This window comes from Podarcis vaucheri (genome assembly GCF_965113315.1).
Source record: "Podarcis vaucheri genome assembly, chromosome: 14".
NCBI lineage: Eukaryota > Metazoa > Chordata > Lepidosauria > Squamata > Lacertidae > Podarcis > Podarcis vaucheri.
Genome location: NC_138752.1, coordinates 55,395,635 through 55,416,747, shown reverse-complemented (window position 1 = coordinate 55,416,747; position 21,113 = coordinate 55,395,635). Strand labels below are relative to the sequence as shown.

At 52.5% G+C, this 21,113-nt stretch overlaps 1 protein-coding gene across 1 annotated transcript; it reads right to left on the bottom strand.

Annotated features, from left to right (window-relative positions):
* Positions 1–894: 894 nt before the first annotated feature.
* LOC309518175 (uncharacterized protein) lies at positions 895–20,196 on the bottom strand. Its single transcript, XM_082197988.1, has 7 exons — positions 20,050–20,196; positions 7,105–7,128; positions 6,743–6,777; positions 6,308–6,493; positions 6,083–6,211; positions 4,569–4,808; positions 895–1,315 (listed from the first exon to the last, which is right to left on the bottom strand). Exons 1-7 carry the CDS (start codon positions 20,079–20,081, stop codon positions 1,140–1,142), a joined length of 822 nt encoding a protein of 273 aa, XP_082054114.1. The 5' UTR covers positions 20,082–20,196; the 3' UTR covers positions 895–1,139.
* Positions 20,197–21,113: the final 917 nt, after the last annotated feature.

Here is a 21,113-nt window from a genome sequence, read left to right as displayed (position 1 = left end):
GCCACTCCTCCGCTCGCCGAGATGCGCGTGCGCGGCGGGGATCGGCGCGCTCCCGACTCCGCCGCGGGCACACCAGGAGCGCCCCCCCCCGCCCCGTGGGAAGGGCGCCCCTTCGCCCCCCAGGACATGCCCGAGAGCCGAATTAGAACTCAGCGCCCGATCAGAACTCGGAAGGCATCCCGGTGGCCCCTCGCCGGCTGCAGCCTTCGCCTCGGCCAGGAATGGGTCTGCAGGGCCTGGCCAGCGGGGGCCCCTCGAGTCCAGCCTCCTGGTCCCACAGGGGTCAGCAGCACACACACACACACCCCGCCTCACGAGTGGGGGGAGCTGGAAAGAAGGCCCCTCTGCTTCACATCTGGCCACCCATGTGCCCCTTCACGGCCCTCTAGCGCAGGCGTGTCCAAAGTCCAGTAGCCTAATGCGGCCCACCAGTCGGTTTAATCTGGCCCCCGTGGCAGTTTCTTTCCTGGGGTAAAATCCTAAAAAAACCTAAACAACTTCAATCCTAAAAAAAGCTCAACACCTTTGGTCGGCCCCCATGGCCCTTCACTTCATCAAATCTGGCCCTCTTTGGACACCATTGCTCATTGGTGGCTCATTGACCAGAAGGAATGTATTGAGCGATAACCCTGGAAGTGTGGACTCCGTTCTGGCCACAGCCTCCTGGCGCATATTGTGCTCACAAGGGAGCCAAGAAAGTGCCTGGAGAGCTGGGTCAGTGCGCACAGCTTGCGCTGGAGGCTCTACTGGGCGGAGCGGCCTCTGGTTGTGGGAACAATCATAGAATGGTGGCGTTGGAAGGAGCCCAAAGGCCATCTAGTCCGACCCCCTTGCAAGCCAGGAAGCTCAACTCAAGCATCCATGGCCATGTCTATGAATAAGGACACACATAACATTCTGATGTTTCCTTTATTGCGTGCTGATTTGAAAATTTAATTTAAAACATCCTTAAATAGTGCCTAAGAAAACATTCAACAAAGGCCGTCCCACATTCCGTCATTAATCCTTGGTCTAAAATGTTGTCTGAAAAGATTAGTTACTTGTAAGGGGTGCGAAGAAGACAATAAACAGCAGATCCCTCGCCCAACATCTTCAGAGGAGGGAGGGAATTTGGCTGTTTGGGGGCGCCTGCGAGGGGCTCATTCTTCCTCCTCCTCCTCCTCCTCTTGCTCTCCCCCCTCCAGCTCCCTGGGGGGCACCCGGATGCCCAGGAGGGCCTCCACCCGCCAGAGTCTGCTCCGCACTTTCTGCAGCTGCGCCCTCAGCTCCCGGAGGGACCTCAGGCACTCCTGGCACGTCCGAACGTCCCTTTTCCCTGCAGGGGGAAAGAAAAAAAATGAAGGTCTTAGATATAGAAGAAATGTTCATCAATGTACCAAGCAAACATGTACGTAAATATATAAACCACATGTCTGAAGCAGCCCTGAAACCATTCTGACTCCCAAACTGACCGAGTGTTTTCTCTGGAAGGAGGGAGGGGGTCAGGGTGGCTTCCCATTGTCTCGGGAATTGGGAAAACACCATCTCAAAGGAATGGCCGGACTACCAGGAAAGGCAATCAGACAAGGCATTATCAGATAACCTGGCAGACAGGAAAAACAACAACGTTCAAATTTCTGTTGTAGACCACCTTTTCCTGTGATGTAGGTATGATGTTTGGGGGGGTCTTGGGTTACACCCCTTCTGTGATGTATGTATGATAGATGGAGGGGTGGTCTTGAGCTCCAGGGCAGGGAATTTAAAATGTCCATATAAGGGCAGGCACACCTTTGTTCTGGATCCTCCTCCTCCTCCTGCGTGTGAGGGGATCACCCTGTTGCAACAGATCAATAAAGATCAGGCTTACCAGCTGCTTTGCTTCTCAATATTCTCTGGTTGGCCTCCGACCGATGGAGAACCTGCAAAGGACTCTATAAGGGCTCTTGTGTCCGCCATAAGGGAATAAGGGCAGATTTTTCTTTATTACAAGGGGAAGGAGAAGGTGATGGGCTGGTGGATGAGGGCCCCTCCTTGTCCCGGGTGCTCCTGGCCCAGGTTGGGAGGCCAGTTGCTGTGCCTTTGCAATTGCTGTGGGTCGCTGTGATTTCAGTGGGTTTTGGGGAATCCGTGGGCATTGAACTTTGAATAACGGAATGTCTGGGAGGAGATGGGTTTCTGGGGGCTGCACCTCTGGCTGAAGGGGTGTCTGCATGCTCGAGGGAGGAAATCAGGCAGTTTGGGGACTGGCTCTGGAAAAGACACAGAGGCTGGACTTGCTCTTTGTGCAAATCCAAAACGAATCGTTTTGGTGATGCACCTGGAACCCGAAAGGGAGGAAGGCGGATCTGTTGGAGCAGGGGTAGGCAAACTAATGCCCAGGGGCCAGATGCAGCCCAATTGCCTTCTCAATCCAGCCCACGGACAAGTCCGGGAATCAGCGTGTTTTTACATGAGCAGAATGTGTCCTTTTATTTAAAATGCATCTCTGGGTTATTTGTGGGGCATAGGAATTTGTTCTTTTTTTCCAAAATATAGTGCCCCCCCCACAAGGTCTGAGGGACAGTGGAGCGGCCCCTGCTGAAAAAGTTTGCTGACCCCTGCGGAGTGTTAATGCTAACGTCTTCTTCTCAGCCTGAATATACATGCAAAATAAGCCTTAGACCACAGAACACACTGCCAGTTTCTAGTAGAACTTCATCCCAAGCAGGGCAGGATTTAGGTTTGATGAGGCCCTAAGCTACGGAAGGTAATGTGGCCCTTTATATGTCCAACTGTCCTTGCTCAACAACAAATTGTCACTGTTTTTTTGTGTTGAATATATGCTATATGGTAATTTATGGTCCCATCACCTCCTGCCAAATAGAAGGGGAAGAAATGGAGGCAGTGAGAGATTTTGCTTTCTTGGGCTCCATGATCACTGCAGATGGTGACAGCAGCCACGAAATTAAAAGACGCCTGCTTCTTGGGAGAAAAGCAGTGACAAACCTAGACAGCATCTTAAAAAGCAGAGACATCACCTTGCCAGCAAAGGTCCGTATAGTTAATGCCATGGTTTTCCCAGTAGTGATGTATGGAAGTGAGAGCTGGACCATCAAGAAGGCTGATCGCCGAAGAATTGATACTTTTGAATTATGGTGCTGGAGGAGACTCTTGAGAGTCCCATGGACTGCAAGAAGATCAAACGTATCCATTCTTAAGGAGATCAGCCCTGAGTGCTCAGTGGAAGGACAGATCGTGAAGCTGAGGCTCAAGTACTTTGGCCACCTCATGAGAAGAGAAGACTCCCTGGAAAAGACCCTGATGTTGGGAAAGATGGAGGGCACAAGGAGAAGGGGACAACAGAGGACGAGATGGTTGGACGGTGTTCTCAAAGCTACAAACATGAGTCTGACCAAACTGCGGGAGGCAGTGGAAGACAGGAGTGCCTGGCGTGCTCTGGTCCAGGGGGTCACGAGGAGTCGGACACGACTAAATGACTGAACAATTTATGGACCTCATAGGTATCTAAAACCATTTGCACATAACAAAATATGTATATCATAGGAGCCTATACAACACAAAACACTGTTGTTGTATGTAGGTTTTTTTTATTTTTTATCTTATATTTTGGAAATGTACAGTCAGGTGTGTGTTTTTTTCTTTAAATGTTTTTAGGGCCCCCAAGAGAGTAGGGCCCTAAGCTATAGCTTGTTTATCTTATACATAAATCTGGCACTGATCCCAAGGAAGCCCAAGAAATGCCCTGCTCAGAGACTGGGGTATTGGCAGTGACAGGATAGTTAGAAAAACGAGCTATGACAAAGCTATTAATGATAAATTAACATGTGCCATTAAGGTAAGGCGTGGAATATGCAGGAGAAATGATTTTCAGGCAATATGTAGGGTGTTTGTAGAATTTGTACTGTCAAAATGGAAAGGGGTCAAACCATCGCAAGAGGTGTTGAAATTTTGGGAGGTTGGATAGTTACAACGGAATGGCCTTGGCAGTGCGGTGCACATTTTTATTCTTATTTATGTATGATCATTACTTTGTCAAAGTAAAGAAAAAAGAAAAATGTGCTATAGGGACTATGAGTCTAGTGAGATAGCTTGCCAAGGAAGGTGTCAATGATCTGAAAGACCATCTCCATTACTAGGACCTCCTTGGGAGCAAAGTTCTGCAGGGGTGAGGCCGCCTTCCATGGTAGTTCCATTGACCCTCAGAAGTATGGGGGACTGTGGCCCAGAGGGCAAGAGAGAGTGGGGAGGCAGGGCCTTCTCTGTGGCAGCCCCCACATTGTGGGGCTCCCTCCCTATGGAGATGCACCTGGCACCTTCGTTGTGGGAGGTTTAATCTCTTTCACCTTAGCCTTTGCCATTTCTGTGGGACTCCTTTGGCTGAAATGTATGCTGTTCTCCACTGGGAACAGTTTGATCTGCATGGCAGGAGTTGGCCTGGATGAGCCTCTGGGTTCCTTTCTGACTCTATACCTGTTCTTTTATAACTTTATATTACGGGACTGTCACCGACCCTGGGGCTGGTTTATAAGGAATCTTGTACGCAGGACCAGAAGGAAGAGCCACGGAGGGAGCTTCTGTCTGGTACTTACGCTCCTGCAGCTGGTGGGCCTCAATTTCCAGCAAGGTCTCCAATGCTTCTTGCAGGACCCTGAGATCTGGCTGGAGGAGGGGCGGGGAGGGGGGAGGCGGGGAAAGCGGGTGGGGCGGGAGGGAGAAGCTGGAGGTGGTGGGGGTGATGGAGACCACCTCCCCAGAGCTGGAGGTGGATGTCGACTCCAAAGTGGGCTTCGAAGAAGACAGGCTTGGGCCTGGGGGGCTTTGGCAGACACCTGCAAGAAACGGGAGGGTGGGGGTGGAAAGCATAAATTTGGCAGGCATGGAAGGCCAGCAGCCCCCAGCATCCACCTGCTTAACCCCCCCCCCCCCCCCGTTTACCATTTTAAGCTGATTTCACGCCACAAGAGGAACTTGGAGGCCAGCAAGACAGAAAGGAATGGGGGCAGTTTGTCAGAGCCTGGCAACGGATGTGTTAAGTATTGTTTAATTGTACATTAAAATGGAAAATGGCTCTGTATGTGTATTGCTAAAGGTTTAACATTGGAAAATTCCATTCAAGGTCAACTAGAGCTCTCAGAATGTGTAACAGGTTAATGGTTAGCTGCTGATGTATCTCTGCTGCTCTGACATGAGGTGTTTAACATAGATCACCTGAGAAAGGCATTCAGTTACAAATCTCCATTTCAGGTGTGTGAGTTAGTCTTTGTTCTCAGGCCACCGGAGGAAAAGGGTGTGTTTCATTTCTCTCCAGGAACACAGCCTCCTGCTAAGGTAGTCCGTGTGTTGGAAACACAGAGCGTCGTTTTCAGTTCCAGGTGATTTCCTATTTCTAAGATGTTTTTCCTATGCTTGGACAAGCACATGATATTATGCAACTATCTGATGTAACATTATTTGCTTTTTTGTCTGTTTTGAACAAGTTCTGCTAGTAAAGCTTTGGAACCATATTTTTGGGACTGGACAGTTTTTATTTCAATAAGTCTGTTTTGTTCATCCTATTTATTTGAGGGACGCAGGTGGCGCTGTGGGTAAAACCTCAGCGCCTAGGACTTGCCGATCGCATGGTCGGTGGTTCGAATCCCCGCGGCGGGGTGCGCTCCCATCGTTCGGTCCCAGCGCCTGCCAACCTAGCAGTTCGAAAGCACCTCCGGGTGCAAGTAGATAAATAGGGACCGCTTACCAGCGGGAAGGTAAACGGCGTTCCGTGTGCTGCGCTGGCTCGCCAGATGCAGCTTCGTCACGTTGGCCACGTGACCCGGAAGTGTCTGCGGACAGCGCTGGCTCCCGGCCTCTAGAGTGAGATGAGCGCACAACCCTAGAGTCTGGCAAGACTGGCCCGTACGGACAGGGGTACCTTTACCTTTACCTATTTATTTGAGTGTCAAAATGTGTGCACCACTTGGATTGTAATAAACCTTCTAAGTGATTTGCAAAAAAAAAAAAAAGACCCCAAAAATGAAGTTACAATGTTAACATTATAAATCAAGATGGTTAAAATCCATTTGGCAGAAAATTGAAACCCGCAGCAACTTCCGAAGAGGCGCACCAGGGCTGCTGGCTTGACGCTGCAGGCGGACCTCCGTACGGATGAGCCTCCGCCGGGTGCGGCAGATCTGGAGGCTGGTGGCCCGCAGGGAGCGCGGGAACTGGTGGCAAGCGCTGCGGATCTTCACTTCTGAAATTGGGGAGCGGGAAGGAGAGGAAAGGGATCAGGCCCTGGCAAGAGGGTTCCCCGGCTGGAGGCCAGGAGGTGCCCCTCGCCAAGACTTACCTGCCTGAAGGTACTGGCTCTGCATCTCCTTGAGGACCTGCAGATGCTTCTGCAGAAGCAACATGGAACCCCCGGTGGGGTCCAGGAGGGTCTCCGCAGGGGGGCTGGCCAGGAGCGGCTTGACCTCCTGCTCTTGGGGCTCTGGATCTGGGGCAGGAGGAGTCGCAGGAGCAGCAGGGAGGGTTTCTGCAGGAGGCAAGAAAGGTGACTGGCAAGAAAGAGCAGGTGACAGCTCAGGCCCAGTTGGCTCAAGCCCTGCCCTGCCTCCGCTGCAGGAGGGGTCAGGCTGGTGAGGGACAGGGAGCAGGTTTCCTTGGCAGCCCCCCGTGGGGCAAACATCCCCAAGCAGAGTCCAGCATGCTGTTGGTGGGGTGGGGTATGAATTTGGGTAGTGACCTGGGTTGCTGGACTAGACACCCCCAGATCCCCACTCACCCCCTTCCTGTGGCTCCTCTTGCGTCTTAGGCAGCCTGGAAAGAGAGAGACGCAAGGAATGCTCTTTGCAGCAGGGGGGCACTGGGGATGCCCCCCAGGATGCCAAGGGGAACGAGGCACCCCCTTCCCAATTCCTTGTGGCTGCGGGACACACACAGCACCCTCCCCAAACGACCCCGGCGGCCCTGGCGAGCTGTGGGTGCCGGTCAGTCTGCCCTTGACCTTCCAAGCGTGGGCAAGATGAGCAGGATCTCTCTGCTGAAGAAACATCCGCCGCTTCCGTCCGGGGTCAAACCCTCCTAAATTGGAAGCTGATACTTTCTTATCAGAGGGACATTCAAGGGCACAAAAGAGCCACTCACTTTGTATTGTTTTCAGATCTGCTCCTGTGGAAGGAGAAAGAGGAGGAAAACATGGAGGCGAATTTCTTGGAAGTAACCGTAGGAAATTTAATGCCGACAGGCTAGCCAAAGTAGCCAAACTAACAGCAAAAATTAGACATCAGGGTGATGAAACATATCAGAAGGAATGGGGAAATTTTATGTTATATATACAGAACACGATGTGAAATAGGGAAACCAGTAGAACTGAAATAAACCTCATAACGAGAAAACACAAAAATGTATTGGATAATAATATCAAAATGAATTAAAAATGTATGTTAGGACTATTGTTGAACAATATTTGTAAATGAATATAGACAGACAATAAGAATTGTATATATAGAAAGATTTGTTTACAGACATTTTATGGGGAAAAAATTGAAGAACAATTATATATAAAATGGACAAAGACAATGCAAAAAGTTAAAGACGACATAAAAAAGCTGGAAGAAGGAAGGAGGGAAGTCAGCTCGGGAGAGCAAGAACAAACGTGAAATATAATGTATGTGTATGTAGAGTATGTAACTAAAAATTCAATGAAGATCATCTAAAAAAACAACAATGGAAATTTAATGCAGACAAATGCAACTGTGCATTGGCTCAGGGCCGGATTTTGGTTTGATGAGGCCCTCAGGTACCAAAGGTAAAGAGGCACTTTATATGTCCAGCTGTCCTTTGTCAGCAACAAATTGTCACTATTTTTTGTGTTGAATATATGCTGTCAGGGGTTCAGGAGCAGAGGCGAGGGCAAGGGAGGAAACAGAGAGCGAGGGGGAGGAGGCAGAAGAAAGGATGAGTGACGACGACGACCCGAGATCTCCGAGTCTGTCCAGTGAATCAGAAGATTCACAAAGAGGAGCACCAGTGGCAAGGGCAAGGGGGGAGACTAGGGGGACACCCCAGGAAGAAAGAGCCAGAGGGGACTCAGAGGGGAGCAGTTGGAGATCGGGACCTACGTCACCGCCAGAGAGTAGGGAAGAGGAAGAGCGCCTGGGAACTAGCGCTGGCAGCTCACAACAGGAGGGAGGGCACGAGTCAGGAGTGGCCACACCTTCATCGGGGAGCGAAGTGACGGTTAGACGGAAAGTGGAAGGTTGGGCGCGCGCGCCAAGTTCAAATGCACAGGAAGGTGGCGCAGTAGGCAGCCCGGAAAGAGAGCCAGGTCCTAAAGCCCGGCGCAAGGAGACAGGGGAGTCAGGGGGGTCAGCGTCAGAAGAATCCCGGAAGGGAGAGACCCAGGGGGGCAGAGGGACCCAGAGGAGAACTGTCAGGCGGAAAAGGTGGAGCAGGGCTAGGATATTAAGTTGGTGCGCAAGGGGCGGAGACTCAGAAGGAGCTTCGCCGACCTAAGCATAAGGCGTAGGGTTGCACGCAGCAGCTCAAGAATGGAGACTGTAACTCAATAAAGACTTTTAATCAACAACCGCTGGCTAGCGTGATCCTCTGTGAGCTAGGATCTGGAAGTAACCCTGACAGTAAGCTCCTTCTGCTCAAATTGTGGACATCCACGACCTCGCGGAGAGGAGGGAAAGCGGGTGCCTACAAGAAAGCTCACGAACGGTAGACAATATGACGGCCGAACAGCAAATAACGGAACTCAGAGACGCGGTTTCACGACTGACTGCCGAGGCGGTGGCGTCCAGGAAGAGAGAGGAGGACGCAGCGGCCGCCTACAGGGATCTCCAGGTCAGGTTGGACGTGCTTACGAAGCAGGGGCAACAGACACCCAAATCAGAGGGGATTGGGTTGGGGAGACGCACAGGCAGTCTGGTCTCGCACTTCGATGGGAATTTGCAACAGTACCCCAATTTTAGAGCAGACGTAATGTGTGCACTACAACTACTGCACAAAGACTTTAGAGATGAACAAGAGAAAGTGGGGTTCATCATGTCCCATTTGCATGGAGACGCTAAAGCATGGCTGCGCAATTTGTGGAGGGATAAGGATCCTGCGCTCCAAAATGCGGACGCCTTTATTAAAGCGATGGATGGCTGTTTTTTATCAAGCATTGACGTGGATCTTGCCCGAAGGGAGGTGCACGGACTAAGACAAGGGAGGGCCAGCGTACGGCAATATCATGCCCGCTTTTTCGCTTTGGTCAGTGCCCTGGAATGGGACAGAGATTCGGCTCCCGTCAGAGACCTTTTTTGGGAGGGCTTGAACAGCTCGGTGAAAGATGAGATTGCGAGGGGGGAGAGACCCCGGACCACGCAGGAGATCGTTCAGAGGGCGCTGGCGGTGGGAGTGCGGCTGGAAGAACGTCCGTGGAGCAGGGACGAAGGGCGCAGCGGGCGCGAACCAGCCAGGGGCTCCTCCTTCCTTCCCAGAGAAGCAGCGCGTGCGCAATCCACGCCCCCAACAGGGGGAGGGGTGGAACCGATGGAGGTTGGGAGTGCAAGGGCTCAGTCAGCAGCCAGAGCCCTAGCACCGGCAGCAGTGAAAGCGAAGCCTCCTAGAGGGAACAGGAAGTGTTACATCTGCGAGGATCCAGGCCATTTGGCGAAAGAGTGTCCCCGGAGGCTCCACAAGCACACTGCAGCCTCAGCAATGGTGACTGCAGCAACGCAGCAAGGAGAACCACAGCAGGGAAACGACGATGTCTGGCTGGAAGAGGAGGCACTGGGGCCCAGCCAGACGTGTCAGTGAAGCAGTCCCCAGAGATTTTACCGCCCATGGACCCCCTCCCGCCCAAGCCAGTAGTGAGGCTCACTGCATCGCTCCAGCTACCCAATGGAATCACCATGGACGTGCCAATCACCGTCGACTCGGGAAGCAATGCAGACTTCATAGGGCAGGACTTTGTCGACCGGCACGCTATACAGTTGCTACCTGCCACGCTGCCCCTGCAGGTTGTCACGGTGGATGGCAGGGAGCTGTTAGGGGGGCAAGTGGTGAAGCAGACGCCACCTATGGTGCTGCGGCTTGGAAATCACAAGGAGATTATCAGCTTCAACGTCACTCAACTGTCGGACACGCCTATTGTATTGGGCATGAGTTGGCTGGACAAGCACAGCCCGGCGCTGGCTTGGTACCAGAGGCAGCTGACCTTCGGCTCTTCCTTTTGTGCTGAACACTGCATCATGCCCCAGCAAGAAGGGGAGCAAGAGGAGTCACAGCTGCTGCTCGGCACGCTGCAAGCGATTCCCCACAAGTACGCAGAATTTTTGGAGGTTTTCTGCGAGAAGGAGGCAGACAAGCTACCCCCCCACAGACCATATGACTGCAAGATTGACCTGCTGCCGGGGGCGGCGCTGCCCAAAGGGAAGCTGGATTCCATGTCTGAAGACGAACTGCAGGAACTCAAGGAGTTCATTGATCATAATTTGAAACGCGGTTTCATCCGAGAGTCCCAGGCAGCGGGGGGCAGTCCTGTATTCTTTGTGAAGAAGCGAGACACGCCCCAGAAAAGGCTCGTGGTGGACTACCGCATTTTGAACAGTGTCACCAAGCCGTCGGACTTCCCCATGCCCCGAATCGACGACCTCCTCGCGAAAGTACGCAAGGGCAGCGTGTTCACCAAGTTGGACCTGCGAGGGGCGTACAACCTGATTCGCATGCGGGAAGGAGATGAGTGGAAGACAGCCATGTTCACACCCCTGGGCACCTACGAATATAGAGTTATGCCTTTTGGATTGCAAAATGGCTCCCACGTTTTTCAAGCTTTCATGCATCACGTGTTGGCGGGGCTCCTCTACAAGACGTGCGTCTGTTTCTTGGATGACATCCTGATCTTTTCGGAATCGCAGCAGGAGCATGACAGACACGTCAGGGAAGTGCTGAGCAGGCTCCAGCAACATAGGCTTTACGCCAAGCTGGAGAAGTGCCAATTCGACGTGACGGAGGTGGATTTCCTGGGATACAGGTTGTCTGACAAGGGGCTCGCCATGGACAGCGCCAAGGTTCGAGCGGTGTTGGATTGGAAAAGCCCACGCAACCGGAAGGAGGTCCAACGATTTGTCGGCTTCGCGAACTTCTATCGCAAGTTCATCAAAGGCTTCGCTATGCAGACTGCAGCCATTACAGACACGCTCAGTTCCAAGAAAAAGAAGTTCATCTGGACAGCGCAGGCGGAGCAGTCCTTTCAGGCACTCAAGCGTCTTTTCGCCTCGGAGGAACAGCTGCTTCATGTCGATCCTAGCAGGCCGATGAGAGTTGAAACAGACGCCTCGGACAGGGCCGTCGGAGCAGTCCTGCTGCAGAAGGACCCGCAGGGGGTTTGGAGGCCCGGAGCGTTTTACTCCAGGAAGCTCAGCAAGTCCGAACAGAATTACACCATCTGGGACAGGGAGTTGCTGGCTATTCATGCAGCGTTCAAAGCATGGAGGCACTTCCTGATTGGAGCCAAGCACACGGTGCAGGTCTGCACGGACCACAAGAATCTGGAGCACTGGCGCACGGCACAGTTCCTGAACCAGAGGCAGATACGTTGGGCTGAGTTCTTTGCGAATTTCGACTTCCGAATAGAGTATGTCCCGGGGGACACCAACATCATGGCGGACGCGCTATCCCGTAAGCCACAGTATCTGGAGGACGCCACGCCAGCGGCCGCCATGCACATCTTCGCGCCAACAGTGTGGGCGTGCGCTGCGGTGACAGTGGACCTGGAGGCGGTGCGACAAGCGTTGCAGAATGACTCTTTCGCGCAAGCAAAGATGGCTGAGATGCGAAGGGGCACGGCAGCGACCAACGGGTTCCAGCTGAGAGATGGATTGCTCATCCGCAAAGGGGCCATCTACGTGCCGGGAGACGAACTTCGCGCCAAGGTACTGCATCAGCTGCACGACGCGCCCACTGCCGGGCACTTTGGCAAGGAGAAGACGGTGGAATTAGTCGCCAGGGATTTCTGGTGGCCCGGAATGAGAGGGGAGGTCGCGGACTACGTGGCGAGGTGCGACACCTGCCAGAGGGCCAAACCAGTGCACAGACCGCCGGCCGGACTGTTGGAACCGCTGCAAACTCCGGTCGAGCCATGGGAGAGAGTCGCCCTGGACTTCGTCACGGATCTGCCCAGCTCGAGGGGCAAGACGGCCGTGCTGGTGGTGGTGGACTTGTTCTCCAAGATGGCGCATTTCATCCCGTGTGCGAAGGTGGCCACGGCGGAACAAACCGCCAAACTGTTCATAGACCACGTGTTCAAGGTTCACGGTCTGCCACGGTCTATTCTGTCCGACCGCGGGCGGCAGTTCATCTCGAACTTCTGGCAGAAGCTGATGGGCTTCCTAAACGTCAAGATCAACCTGGCGTCGGCGAGACACCCGCAGACCAACGGGCAAGCGGAGCGGGTCAATGCCATCATGCAGCAGTACCTGAGATGCTATGCGAATCAACAGCCTGCGACGTGGGTGGATTACCTGCCGCTCGCCGAGTTCGCCTACAACAACACGAAGCACGTGTCCACGGGGGTCACGCCGTTCTTCGCCAACAACGGGAGGCACCCCAGAACCTTCCCGGGACTGGAAAGACTGGTGGAGGGGGAGCCGCAGACAGCAGATGCGTTCGCGTCGGAGTTGCAAGAGGTTCACGATCAGCTGCGGCGGCACCTGGAGCTGGCCAAACACGCATACAAGGTGCAGGCAGACAAACACAGAAGGGTTGGCGAAGAGATCCAGGTGGGAGACTGGGTCTGGTTAGCAGCCCACGCAGTGCCGGCCAGGTCGTTGGCCAAGAAGAAACTAGGGCATAAGCAACTGGGGCCCTACCAAGTCGAAGAGCAGGTCAACCCGGTGGCTTTCAGGCTGGCGCTTCCGGAGGGTTCCAGAATGCATCCGGTGTTCCACAGATCGGTGCTCACTCCCTACAAGGCACCGCACAGGTTTCAGGAACCCGGCACGGCGCCGAGTCCGCTCCGAGAGGGAACCAGGCAACGGGGAGTGGCACAGGAGGTGCGCCTCAACGAAGTCACAGAGATTTTGGACTCCAGATGGGGGGAAGAGGGGGTAGAATACCTTCTCACTAAGGAGGGCACCCCGGCCAATGCCAACAGCTGGGTGCCGGGCTACGCTTTAGATGAACCTCTGCTCAAGGAAGAGTTTCATGCCCTTTTCCCCCATAGGCCAATGCCAGCGGACTTTTTCGACGACTGGCTTTTCACGCCCACGCTTTCAGCCAGCACGTTCCGGGGGTTCGACTCGGATGAGGAACCGACACGAGACGCCCGTTCCCCGGAGGGGTCACCCTCGGGATCTGCCTCAGAACCCTCGTATTGGTGGGATGATCGACCAGAGGAGCAGTGGCGCAGGAAGTGGCTGGAGGGTCCAGGACGAGCTACGCCTACAGAAGGAAGCGAGGGAGAGACCGACATGGACTTTTTCGGGGACAACCAGGGTCTCGAGCACGGCGGCACGGAGATGGAAGCAGAGGTGACCGTCGCTGACGAGAGCAGGGAGGAAGAACCGGGAGTCTGCGGATGGAGGCCGGCCACAGGAAGCGAACTGTACCCGACATTCGTCCCTTTGACACTGCAGCACCCAGTTCCCGCACCGGAGGGAGGGGAGGGGGGAAGGGGGGGCTTTGAGGGGGGGATGGATGTCAGGGGTTCAGGAGCAGAGGCGAGGGCAAGGGAGGAAACAGAGAGCGAGGGGGAGGAGGCAGAAGAAAGGATGAGTGACGACGACGACCCGAGATCTCCGAGTCTGTCCAGTGAATCAGAAGATTCACAAAGAGGAGCACCAGTGGCAAGGGCAAGGGGGGAGACTAGGGGGACACCCCAGGAAGAAAGAGCCAGAGGGGACTCAGAGGGGAGCAGTTGGAGATCGGGACCTACGTCACCGCCAGAGAGTAGGGAAGAGGAAGAGCGCCTGGGAACTAGCGCTGGCAGCTCACAACAGGAGGGAGGGCACGAGTCAGGAGTGGCCACACCTTCATCGGGGAGCGAAGTGACGGTTAGACGGAAAGTGGAAGGTTGGGCGCGCGCGCCAAGTTCAAATGCACAGGAAGGTGGCGCAGTAGGCAGCCCGGAAAGAGAGCCAGGTCCTAAAGCCCGGCGCAAGGAGACAGGGGAGTCAGGGGGGTCAGCGTCAGAAGAATCCCGGAAGGGAGAGACCCAGGGGGGCAGAGGGACCCAGAGGAGAACTGTCAGGCGGAAAAGGTGGAGCAGGGCTAGGATATTAAGTTGGTGCGCAAGGGGCGGAGACTCAGAAGGAGCTTCGCCGACCTAAGCATAAGGCGTAGGGTTGCACGCAGCAGCTCAAGAATGGAGACTGTAACTCAATAAAGACTTTTAATCAACAACCGCTGGCTAGCGTGATCCTCTGTGAGCTAGGATCTGGAAGTAACCCTGACATATGCTTAATAATAATAATAATAATAATTTATTATTTATACCCTGCCGATCTGGCTGGCTATTCCCAGCCACTCTGGGTGGCTTCCAACAAAAGATTAAAAATACATCAAATCATCAATCATTAAAAACTTCCCTAAACAGGGCTGCCTTCAGATGTCTTCTAAACGTCAGATAGTTCATTTCTTTGACATCTGGTGGGAGGGTGTTCCACAGGGCGGGCGCCACTATATATAGAAATGAGCAAACCAGGGATATTTTAGGGAGCAGGCTAGCAGGTGGGGCCAGTGGCGTAGCGTGGGGGGTGCAGGGGGGCCTTCCGCACTGGGCGCAAAATCTGGGGGTTAGGGTTAGGGGGCGCAAATCCACGGGTTAGGGGGCGCAAATTACTTGCCTTGCCCCGGGTGCTGACAACCTACGCTACGCCACAGGGCGGGGCCAATGACTTACATCATGGGTAGGCAAACTAAGGCCCGGGGGCAGTATCCGGCCCAATCGCCTTCTCAATCCAGCCCACGGATGGTCCGGGAATCAGCATGTTTTTACCTGAGTAGAATGTGTCCTTTTATTTAAAATGCATCTCTGGGTTATTTGTGGGGCATAGGAATTCGTTCATTATTTTTTTCAAAATATAGTCCGCCCCCCCCCACAAGGTCTGAGGGACAGTGGACCGGCCCCCGGCTGAAAGAGTTTGCTGTCCCCTGACTTACATCAAAGGAGCCTACACAACACAAAACACTGTTGCTGTAAGTAGGTTTTATTTTATTTGCTTTTTATCTTGCATTTTGCAAATGTACATCCAGTTGTTGTTTTTCCTTTAATTTTGGGGGGCGCCCCAAGAGAGCGGGGCCCGAAGCTAGAGCTAGTTTAGCTTATAGGTACAGTAAATCCAGCACGGGACGGGAGAGCAACCGGAGTCTTGAAATCCTCGAGAAAGCTGCCGGGCTCCGCGTGGTCGTGATCCCGCATCTCTCCAGCAGGAGGAGGAAAAGGGTCTGTTTGCCTTTTCCAAGCAGTGCCATTTCTCTCTCGCTGAGCTCTGGAACCGAAGGGATGCCTGGCGGCTGCAGACGCGCGCAAAGGACCTTCCTGCTCACACCTGTATTTGTGACTCTAAGTCGATCTCCTGTGCCTCTGGCTAGATCCATACTGCAGCGAAGGGCGCAAGTTCCCTGTAAGTAAACCTTTCCATTCTTACTCGAAAGGCTGGTCTGATTGTTGGGGAGCAAATCCCAAGCGCCCGGAGAAGATTCCCCCAAGAGGCTTCGCCGCCTGGTCCTGCTGGATCGCTGGGCAAACGAGGAAACTCGGCGGCGAGAGGCTTTCAGGGGAGAGCCAAGTCTCGTGGATTTGAACGCAGGTCCCAGGGGTTGTTGCAAATGCACGTGGGAGCAGCCGAGGTGGATTTAGGGGAGTGTGAGGGGCTCGGTCCCACGGGGCGCGGAGCCGGGGAGGGGGCGCCCCAACTATGCCCTAGAGAAGAAGGCAGCGCGAGAGGCGAAGGTGCTGAAATTGGAGACCCGGAGACCCGCCGCTGGTCGCAGGGATCACCAGGAAAGCTCTGTAAGGTCGGTCCATTTGCCACCTTGAGGAAGGTCTGCCGCGCAGTGGGGGGAGCGTCTGCTTTGCGTGCAGAAGGTCCCAGGATCAGGCCCCCCGGCGGGAAAGATGCCTCCTGGCCTGAGCCCCTGGACAGCGCCTGCCAGGCTGGCTTGAAAGGGCGGAGCCAGGGTCAAATCTATCCCAGATCTCTCAACATTTTTATTAAGTGCAGTGGACACTCGGGTGGCGAACGTGATCCGTGCAGGAAGCGCAGGAAGCGCAGGTTGCGATTTGGCGCTTCTGCGCAAAGCGTGATTTAGTGTTTCTGCGCATGCGTGAGCGCCGAAACCCAAAAGTAACTCGTTCCGGTACTTCTGGGTTTCGGTGCGTTCGTAACTCGAAAACGCGCAACCTGAAGCGTCTGTAACCCGAGGTATGACTGTACATTGTAATATTTATTTATATCTTGGAATACGTAGTTGAGGATCAATTTATTCTTGTTCTTTGTAAATTTTGAAAATGAAAGAAAGTGAAAGAAAGAAAGAAGAAAGAAAAAAAGAAAGAGGAGGCTGAGCTAGAGGAGCCTGAGGACACCAGGAGGCACTGTCCTGTTTTCATCAGCCAGTACTCAGAACCATGGAGGGGGTGGGAAAGGAGGGAAGCCCCAACCAAAGAAGAATGGTAACTGAAGTTGACAGAATACCGTATGCACAGTTTGCAGACTTAACATTTAGAATAAGAAAACAAGAAGATATGTTAGGAAACGTTTCTGGAATATATGGGGAATAATTGTGTACAGCTGGAAACACTGGCAGCATCAAGGTAAATTCAACGGCGTAAATAAGCTTTGATGGATGCAATAATGGAATACGGAATGGTATAGTTTTTGCAAAATAAGCTGGGACTTAGGAAAATGAACCATGGAAAGAGAAGCAGGGAGGGGAGGGCCTTCTCTGTGGTGGCGCCCGCCCTGTGCAATGCCCTCCCATCAGATGTCAAAGAAATAAACGACTATCTGACATTTAGAAGACATCTGAAGTCAGCCCTGTTTAGGGAAGTTTTTAATGACTGATGTTTTATTGTATTTATAAGCGTTTGTTGGAAGCTGCCCAGAGTGGCTGGGAAAACCCAGCCAGATGGGCAGGGTAGAAAAATTATTGTTATTGGTATTGGTGTCTTAAGGTTGTATAAATGAGCATTTCAAATTGTAAAGCAGAAAATTCAATTTCAGAAGTTATATATAGAACCATGGAGGGGGAGGGGGGAGCAGAAAATAATTCCAACGCATTTCATGTCTGGCAACCAATGCGCCCCTTTGGTTTCGGATAGTACATGGGTAGACGAGGTGAAAAAGCCCAGGGCACAGATTCTCTGGGGGCTCATTTACCCAAAGTATTTAGCATGAACCCTGGAAGTGTCTACTCGACTCTGACAATATGCACCAGGATGCTGAGCTTGGCCAGAATCAAGTAGACACTTCCAGGGTTCGTGCCAAATCCGTTCCCTCTGGCCAGGGGCGTGGTGGTATTTGCCAGCGCCTGGGAAGGCTGCATGCCCACACGTACCAGGCAGGGGCAGAGCGTACTTGCCCAGCCCTCGCCACCCACATCTCCAGGTGGGTGCTCATGCGCCAGCGGCAGCAAGGACTGGGGGATGTGGAGGCAGTGAGGGCTGGCCAAGCGCAGAGGGTGAAGATAATGTCCGCACTCACCCAGCCCTCACTACTGGAGCCTGGCAGGGTGGGCACAACAGCAATCTCTGAAGGGGGTGCCTGGTTCGCGCCCCGATTGTGCGCCCAGGGACCCCCACGCTAGGCCACTGCTTCTGGCAAATAAGCCACCCTACCCACCAGAGAGCTGTGGATATTTGTGTCCTGGGCTTTTGAAGACTCATCTACGGTAGACAAGGGACAGATTTACGTATCAGCTAAACAAGGTATAGATTAGGGCCCCACTCTCTTGGGGGCCCAAAAAAATTTAGAGGGCAAAAAAACTGGATGTACATTTCCAAAATATAAGATAGAAAACAAATAAAATAAAAGCGACCTACAGCAAGAGTGTTTTGTGTTGTGTAGGCTATGATGTACCTGTCGCCTGCTCCCTCAAATATCCCTGGTTTGCTCCTTTCTATATATAGGGTGCCTACATTCTGCATGGACTGGTTGAAGGGCAACATGGGCAAATGGCTTGAGATACCTATGAGGTCCATAAATTACCGTATAGCATATATTCTCTTCCCATCTTGGCTCAAATCTATGCTTCCAGGTGTCATAAGAAAGCTGCAGAGATAGTGCAGTATAGTAAACCCCCCCTCCCCGGAAATGATCTCTTTCAGCTTCTGCCTTCTGGAAGAAGGTACAGGGTTATAAAGACTAGGACTAGCCGCCTGAGAAACAGCTTTTATCCAAATGCGATTTTGGTTTTAAACGCAGTGTGGGGAGTCTCTGGGAGTATCTTGTATTTAATTATGGGGTATCAGAGTTTTTAGGGGGTTAACCGGCTTGTTGGTTTTTGAATGTGTGATGTAGATTTTTTTTCAATTTCGTTGTTCTGTATGGGACAATGACAATAAAGATTATCGTATCATATATTCAACACAAAAACCAGCGACAATTTGTTGTTGACAAAGGACAGCTGGACATAGAAAGGGCCCCATTACCTTCAGTAGCTGAGGGCCTCGTCAAACCTAAATGCGGCCCTGCGTCTACCCATGTGCTATCTGAAACCAAAGGGGGGCATTGGTTCACAGATGTGAATTCCCCCCCACCTCTCCACCCCACTAGTGAGGTCAGGAATCTTTCTTTTGAGGGAAGGACCATGCCTCGGTTCAGAATGCCCCAGGCTGCGCCCAAGGCATTGCCAGGTCGACTTGAGAAGGTCCTTCGCCTGACACTCCTGCCGCTCAGAATAACTGACAATACTCAGTGGCGTAGCGTGGGTTGTCAGCACCCGGGGCAAGGCAAGTAATTTGTGCCCCCTAACCCGTGGATTTGCGCCCCCTAACCCTAACCCCCAGATGTTGCGCCTGGTGCGGCCGGCCCCCCCTGCACCCCCCCACGCTACGCCACTGACAATACTGAGCTTGACGGATCTGAAAGGCTTGACTCCCCACCAGGCAACTTCCAGGGAACCAGTCAGGAGGGGGTGAGCCAGAGAGCAGGCGGATGCCAAGAGCCAAAACCGAAACTGCCTCAGCCCAGAAAGAGGGGGCGCGGGCGGGGCTGCCCCAGGTACCATCTTGGAGGGAGGTGACAAATTATCAAGGAACAATTACTGCCCTACCAGGGCAGTTCATTAAAAAAAAACTTTTTAAAAAAAAATGCCTGCTCCAAAGGTCTTATCTTACAACACTAGGGATTATATAGCTACACATGAAATTTCACGCATATCAGTTAATATATTGACCCTCCTCCACGAAAATAGCTGTTTACTTGGCCGTTTTCCTATGTCGCGAAGGCTGAAATTTCAACAAAGCATGTGCCTTTGCTAGACTCTTTTCAGGCACCTGCTAGAAGCATTCTTCTTTAGGCAAGCATACCTAGATGCTTAGGAAATTGAAGTAATTTTGATCTTAATATTTTAGCATTTGTATGTTTGAAAGTAGGATTGTTAATTTTTCTTGATTTTACTGCTGTGGTGTTTTTTGTTTTGTTTTGTTGTTGTTGTTGTTTTGGTAAACCACTTTGCAGGTTTTAAAAATAAATTTTATTAAATAAATAAGCAGTCAATATAAATAAAATAACATAAGCCAAAACACAATCCATCCTGTAGATTTAAGTATCTGTCCATAGTCGCCTACTTGTTATCAGAGGCTCAGAATCCATGTTCCTTTGTAAGAAAACCATTACGTAAAACCATTTTTGCAGGCAAAAAAAAAAAATCAATGTGAGGGGGGGGACACAAGAAATTTTCCGCACCGGGTACTACCTGACCTTCCTACGCCTCTGCCAGGGGGTGGCGGGTTCAAGCCATTGATTTGGCTTATTATTATTATTATTATTATTATTATTATTATTATTATTACCAAAGATTGTCTTTAAATTCTGGCCATGGGGGGGGGGGGACAAGGCTTCAGGAAGTCTCCCCTCTCCCCCCTGACTTTACCTTCTGTGGCAGCAGGTGAAACAGCCGGCCATGGTGCCACCACAGGGGAGGCAGAAACCCGTTCCCTCGGCGTTCAGTGGATCCAAAGAAGGCAGTTCTCCAGAGGAGTCAGGGGTCTGCGATGTCAGCTGATCCAAGGCTCCTTTCAAGCAACCCTCCTGGTCTCCTGGGAAACAGGGTTCCGCCGCCTATTGTAAGGTCAGAGCCTGGCCAGGGATTGGCCCCAAGGGACACGGGGCTCCCGGCCCGGGTCACCACTTGGTACCTTCAGGCCGGTGGACCTGGGCTCCCCTTTTAGCCGCCACCCCCCCCCAACGCCCCCAGCCCTGTGTCCCTCTGGGGCATCAAAGGAAATGAAGCAGACCTCGGCTGTTATCTGCTTCCCAGCACCTCCTTCAAACTCACCTGTTCACCCAGGAGTTGCCCGACTCATCATTCCACCCAGACACTGAGGTCCAGCTCTGAGGGCCTTCTGCTGGTTCCCTCCCTGCGAGAAGTGAGGTTGCAGGGAGCCAGGCAGAGGGCCTTCTCGGTGGTGGCGCCATCCCTGTGGAACACCCTCCTTTCAGATGTGAAGGAAATAAACCACTATCTGACTTTTAGAAGATATCTGAAGGCAGACCTGTTTGGGGAAGCTTTTCATGTTTGATGCATTACTGTATATTGATATTTTGTTGGAAGCTGCCCAGAGGGGCTGGGAAAACCCAGCCAGATGGGCAGGGTATAAATAATAATAAATTATTATTATTATTATTATTATTATTATTATTATTATTATTATTGTGTCAAAAACATGCCTCCCTTCATTGAGGGCATCGCACAAAAGGAGCTGCTGCTGAAAATCCTTCCCGTTCCAGCAATGGCATAGCGTGGGTTGTCAGCACCCGGGGCAAGGCAAGTAATTTGCGCCCCCTAACCCGTGGATTTTAGCACTCAAGTGTGAGCAAGCGCCCCCCCCAGATGTTGCGCCCGGCCCCCCTGCACCCCCCACCCTATGCCACTGGGGCTGGGGGCGAGCGAAGGAGCCAAGGACCCCCCCCCCAAGGCTCAGCAGGAATTTATTA

What these genes read in the sequence shown, in the direction of transcription:
- LOC309518175 (XM_082197988.1), bottom strand. Translation starts at nt 20,081, where the DNA reads ATGGCCGGCTGTTTCACCTGCTGCCACAGAAG. An exon ending in AGAGGAGCCACAGGAAGGGG is followed by an intron (nt 6,494 to 6,742) that starts GTGAGTGGGGAT and finishes TGCCTCCTGCAG; the next exon opens with AAACCCTCCCTGCTGCTCCT. An exon ending in GAGCCAGTACCTTCAGGCAG is followed by an intron (nt 6,212 to 6,307) that starts GTAAGTCTTGGC and finishes CCCCAATTTCAG; the next exon opens with AAGTGAAGATCCGCAGCGCT.